Raw genomic sequence first — 6000 nt, 5'->3', positions numbered from 1 at the left:
GCCCGCGGCCGGAACAATAGCGCAGGCGGGCGGGGGCGGGGCGCTCCGCCGGGCGCCGCCCCCGGCCCGCCCCCCGCGCTCGCACACCCGCTCGCACCGGCTCCCACCGCCGCCCGCCCAGGCACTGCCAGCGGGAGCCGCCGCTGCCGCCGCGCCCGCCATGGACGTCCGCCTGTACCCCTCGGCGCCCGCGGTGGGCGCGCGGCCCGGGGCCGAGCCGGCCGGCCTGGCGCACCTGGACTACTACCACTGCGGCAAGGTAGGTGGAGGTCGGGGGTCGGGCGAGCCTCGGACCCTGGCTGGTCGGGCCCCCGCGTCCCGGGCGGAGCGCCGGGCAGGAGTCACCTGGCGCTGGAGCGCGGGCGCGGCGGGGCGCACGCGGGGGGCCGTGCACGTATCAGCCCCGCCGACGGGACAGCCCCGCTCACCGACGCCCGGGTGGGCGCGCACACGCCCGAGTTATTCGGATCGCAGGCAAGAGTCACCCCGACAGCCACTCGCACGACGACAGTGATGCACTCAGCCACCTCCCCGACAGCCTCACGTTTATTCACGAACTGACACACAGCGCCCCACCGGCACCGAGACTGCCGTGCGCCACTTGCGCTGTCCCAATGTCCCACAGGGCGCCCTGACGGTTCACACACCGCTGTCACGCCGCCACCCAGGAGCCTCCCTTCCACACCACTGCGCTCCACACACACCGTCACCTGCCCCCTCCGCTGTCACACGCAGTCACAGCCGGGGACAACCACACAAAGAAGTCGCTCCGACAGTCACAAGCGCACACAATGACTCGCACGCGCGCGCGGTCACACGCAGCCAGACCCTGGACGGTGAGGCTCCGACACAAACCGCCCTGCGGGCCACACAGCACAAGCTGTCACGCTCGGGCACAGCCACCGGCCTGCTCCGCACCGCCCCGCACTCCACTCCCCAGCCCACGCCACGCCACCCCACCGCACCCCACCCCCACGCCTCGGGCGTCCACACTCCAGCGTCGGGGTTTTAACTTTTCGGCGCCGCGCACTAATTGGGCCGTTTACTAATTGGCCGTCATGGCTCGGCGGGGCCTCGGATTCAGAGTTGGATTGGCCATTGCTAACCGCGGCCTGTGCCCTCTCGGGAGCCGCGAGTGGCGCCCCTCCAGGCTGGCGCTGCACGGACCACCCCTCCCCCCTTTTCCAACGTCGCCGACCCCGCTTCCCAGTCGGGTCCCCCTTTGCCCGGTGCTTGGCGCGACCTTGTGCGCACAAGGCTCGCGTGCCTTGCAACCCAGACCCCAGACCCCAGACCCGAGGTCTCCGACTCGTGCTTTACCGCCAAGCCCACCCAGGACAGTTAGGTGTCGCCGCGCGGTCCGGTGTCCTCATCCCTCGCGGGGAAGAGAACTTTCTGAAAACTTAGGAAGACAGGCGGTCTGTGCGTCTGCGGATCAGTGCGTTGGTCAGAGGCCGGATTGAGCCGAGCGCGGCTTTTCGTCACTTGGAGCCCGGATTGAACCGCGCGCGTGGGTTTCCCCGCGGCCCCGGGCGCAGACGCGCGGGCTCTGCGGCGCTGCGTGGTGAGTGCGCGTCGGGTGCCGGGATCTGCAGTCCTTCGGGAGTCTCTGCCCTTCCTCTTAGGCTTTGCGCCCAGCCTCTTAGGTGGGGATGGTGCGGGAGGGGCTCTCGGGCGTGAATGGCCAGGCCTCCTGAGCTGGGCCTCGCCAAGTGCGTCCTCAGGCCTCCAGGGTCTGCAGTTTGCCGAGAGGGGGGTCGGGAAGGTCTGGGGGCATAAGGGCCTGGAGCGTCTTCGGGAGGAGGTGAACTACTGGTAAGCCGGGGTCTCCCGGAGGCTAGGGGTGATTATGTTTTGTCCAGTGACCCGAAAAAGTCAGAAGCCATGGAGTGAAGGCGGTTCCGGAGAGACTTCCAGTCTGATGGACGGAAGGTGGATTAAAAGTAGTAAGTGGAGTTTTGGTTGGACGTGGAGACAGCGGAGCTGTCTTCTGCCTGTGGCTTTATTGTTTTAAATATGAAATAGGCAAGGTATGTGCAGCCTCCAGTGTGGGGTTGTGTTGGGGGTTGGGGATTTGTACCGGTAGAGAGGTAGGTGGGGCCCTAGCCCGGCGCTCTCTTTGGTGGGAGGGGGTTTGTGGCTGCTGGGCCCCTGCATTATTCTGAAGCTATATGAATCCCCCACTCAGCAACAGAACAGGTGTGAAATGGGCAGGGAGGGCCTGAGAAGCCGCTGATTCTGTGATCTAGGACCCTTGGCCCATAGCTAGAATGTGTCCAATGATTAGTGGTGGTGGGGGGGGGAAGGTGGGCCTCTGGGAAATGTGAAAGGAAGCTCTGACCTTGTGCTTGGGTCCTTCACGGTATGGCAGGGTCAGGCAGGGAGGCCATTTGGCTCAGCCAGGGGGGCTGGAGTTCTGTTGGCAGCAAATGCCAAGTGGGCTGTGGCCTTCAGTGATGGTGACTGGTGGTGGGAGTAGGGTGCCACTGTGACCAGGGACTTCCTTTTTCTGGTGGTGGGAGCTGATGGTGAGGTTGAGGAGGGAAATGCTTAGGCTCCAATCTTAGAGCTGGTCACTCTCAGAGCTGGTGGTGGTGGGGCATTGAAGCTCAAGGTGTAGCAGTGATGTTACTTGGGGCCTATAGATGGGGCTGCACACCCAAGGCACAGTCCACACAGGGGCCTCTGTCCCTGAAGCCCTGACAAGAGGCTTGTACCCTAGGGATCCAGGCCTTCGGAACACACAGCCAAGCATTTGCACAAGTGATGCTGGACAAACATAGGGCCGTTGACCTGGAAGGGCCCTTGGAGACTGTCCCCTTGGTGACAATCCCCTTGGTGACTGTCCCCTAGCAATCTTCTGTACAGAGATTCCCAGCCTCTTTAAATCAAAGTCATGAGTGATGGTTGTTCTTTTGTTTGAGAAGATATGCAATGACAAAAAACCAGTATGGTTTCATTTTTACTTTGAAATACATGTGTGTTTTATTAGTCATAATAATATTAGCATATATTAGAAAAATAGCTTACCAGATATGAAGCAGGCACATTAATTATTTAATGTAATAACAGTGCTTAATGAGTACAGGCGTTTGTGGCCCTGTGATCCCTGGGATCTATTTCCCCTTGCTGGAAACCATTGATCCCCTCTTTTATGCCTTCTAGAGGGGAAACTGAGTCACAAAGCAGTATAGTCACAGGGTCCATAGCAAGTGAAGAGCAGAGCTGAGGCCTGAACCCAATTCTCCATGTCAGCTGCATGTTAGTCTGTTCTCATGAGTCTGTCATTATTTGGGAGTTGGGAGTTTGCGGCATCTTTTCCTAGGAAAACTGTAGTCATAATTTCATTCAGATTTTGGTGAGGTGCTCTGCCAGGCTAGGGAGCTGCTGGGGGCTCCCCACTCAACTATGGCAGAATTCTGTAAACTGGAATTTTACATTCCAGTTACATTAATGTATTTTTCCAATACATTAAATTGGAATTGGACGATCTGAGTTCATGTCTCCATTTGTGGCTCTGTGACATAGGACAAATGGTTTTTAGTTCATTTTCTATTGAGATACAATTTGATACATAAAAGGCAGGTTTTAGGTGGTCAGTTTGTAAGTTTTGATCAATATAAACACTCATATAACCTCCATTCCTGTTTTTCTCTTTTACTACGGTGCTTGGTTTCATTTTAATTTATTTTTGTTGGTACATATTTGCAGTACATAATGATTGTATCCTTGATACAGAAAATTTCCATCACCCCACAAAGGCCTTTTCCAAGTGAGCACCTTCAGCCCCTCCTCCCAGAGGCAGCTTCTTGTCTGGTCTCCATGGCCAGTGCTTTCAGTAAGTCCATTTAGGTATAGTAACTATATTTACATTCTAGAACTTTATATGCAGCATAAACTTTAGGGTCTGGCTTTTTAATTTTATTGAACATGTCTTCAAGATTCATCCATGGTTGTGTGGGCCTGCAGTTTATTCCCTTTTATTGCTGAGTAAATATTACGTTGTGTGAGTATAGTCCAATTAGTTTGTCCGTCTGCCTGCGGAGGACCTATGGGTTTGTTTCCATGTAGGGGTATCATAAATAAACCTGCTGTGAGCATCCTTGTACATCTCTGTGGGCAGGGCAGGTTATTTAGTATCCCTGAGTCTTGATATCCCTTGAGCCTTGCTTACCTCTGAGGTTCAGGGGTGTTAAGTGAGGTAATGTAGGCCAGGGCAGTTCTTGACACATACCAGCTACTAATTAGATAATGACAGTATCCACCACCTGGGACCTGCTCCAGCATGAGGCTTAGCATCTCTCTTCCACACATCCTTCATGCCGGGCCCAAATATCTTCTAAGGCCAAACCAGTAGCACCTTTTCCATGAAGTTCTCTGTGACCAGCAACCGTCTTTCTCTTACCAGGTTCCCCTAAAAAATCACATTGTTGCCCTCAGATGCTTATATGTCAGTGTGGGAAGATATAAATATATGGGTGATGTTATGATTAATAGTAATACATTTTGGGAAAAGAGGAAACAGAGAAGAGGGTTGAGAGAAGCCAGGGCCTGGGGCTGACTTGGGCTCATAAGGAGGTCTGGGAAGGCATTTTGACCGAGCCTAGTGTTTTGTAAACTGATGTATACTTTAAGAATCATCTGGCAAGCCTACAAAAACAGATGTCTGGGCTCCACACCCTGAGGTTCTGATTCATTTGGCCTGGGACGGGGCCTTGAAAATTTACATATCCAGTGAGATCTCTGTCCCTGAACCCCAGAGAGGAGGTTTAACAGTATACCACTGCTGGCCCAGGGGCCTCAGTTTGTATAGCAGTGGTTTGGTTGCTTGTGTTTAGGACTTTGTGGGCTCCTGGCAGGCAGGAGCCCAGCGCCTGGCACAGTGCCTACCCATGATTGCTCAGTAAATATGTGCTGGTGGGTGAATGACTCCCTTTGCCACCCACATAGCCCTGGGCCCAGTGTTGTGTACGGATGAGTATCTAGAAAAGCTTGGTTAGTGAATTGGAGTCTCCTTTTGATAAGAATCTATGAAGTGAGGGTTGCGGTTACTGCCTCACCTGGACTGAAATGTGGGAGGCCTGCACAGCATCCCTGGGGGTGAGATCCCCCAGCTCCCTTCTGCAGAGGATGGGTGGCTGTGAGTGAGCCCCGTGGAGGGAGTCCTGGGGTGGGTCGGGTGTGAGCTGAGATGGCTGGGATTAGAGAGCTCTGGAAGGACGCCTGCATCTCTATGGGGAAACTCTTCTTTATCTTCCATTTAAACATGTGCCCTGCCTCTCCTGAATGTCAGGAGTGGCAGCTCAGGCCAGGCACTGCTCAACCTCGGTGTGCTGGGTGACCATGAGCCCACAGGTGCTCTTTGGATCTCTGTTCCCCCTTGTGCAGAGGGAAGCAAATCATTGACTGTCAGCCTCAAAGATGATACAGGGTTGGAGATGCAGTGAAATCGGGCTGAGAATGTCAGAGGCTGCAAGTTCCACAGTGCTGGCCCAGTGAGAGCTGGCTGTTGCCGATAGCCCCTCCTGGCACCAAGAGCAATGGGAGAGCAATGGATTGCATCTCACATCAGGAGTAGGGCTGGGGGGTGGGGGTGGGCTTGCTGCTTTCGTAACAACTTTCTCCTGAGGTCCTAGGAGAACCACACCTGCACTGACTGACCTAAGGCTCTCCTACTGGGCCCCATCTCTGGAAGTCCACTGCCTTCCAGTCTGCCCCCCTCCCCCAGGGACCAGGCCTTTAATCACATGTACCTTTGCAAGGTGGGTGGGGGACTCAATCAGGTCATCTCCAGACCTCAGCAAGGAGACAGCCCATACAGGCATTAGCATCAGGAGCTGTAGTTTTCGGTTTGGTTACTCACAGGCAAGCCTAGTCTGAAAACATGGACTGGAAAATTCCAGAAATAAACAGTAAGTTATAAATAAATTGTATCATGGTATGTTTTATAATTATTCTTATTTTTAGTTATGAGCTTATGAGTTATTATGAGTTTACTTA

At 54.8% G+C, this 6000-nt stretch overlaps 1 protein-coding gene across 4 annotated transcripts in view; it reads left to right on the top strand.

The window, feature by feature from the left end:
* The first annotated feature begins 109 nt into the window (after positions 1-109).
* Tox2 (TOX high mobility group box family member 2) overlaps positions 110-6000 on the top strand; it is a 123117-nt gene continuing 117226 nt past the window's right edge. The window contains exon 1 of one of the 4 annotated variants that reach the window (XM_063248296.1): positions 110-259. In XM_063248296.1, coding sequence (XP_063104366.1) covers positions 161-259 — 99 coding nt within the window. In that variant the 5' untranslated portion in view covers positions 110-160. Of the gene's footprint in view, positions 260-1381; positions 1565-1696; positions 1816-6000 lie in introns of those variants that run through there. The other 3 variants (XM_063248297.1, XM_013150339.3, XM_013150338.3) reach the window with 3 other exon arrangements.

This window comes from Cavia porcellus, unplaced genomic scaffold (genome assembly GCF_034190915.1).
Source record: "Cavia porcellus strain 051 isolate PalLab524CR breed Dunkin Hartley unplaced genomic scaffold, mCavPor4.1 scaffold_5, whole genome shotgun sequence".
NCBI lineage: Eukaryota > Metazoa > Chordata > Mammalia > Rodentia > Caviidae > Cavia > Cavia porcellus.
This window is presented reverse-complemented; position numbering and strand designations above follow the sequence as displayed.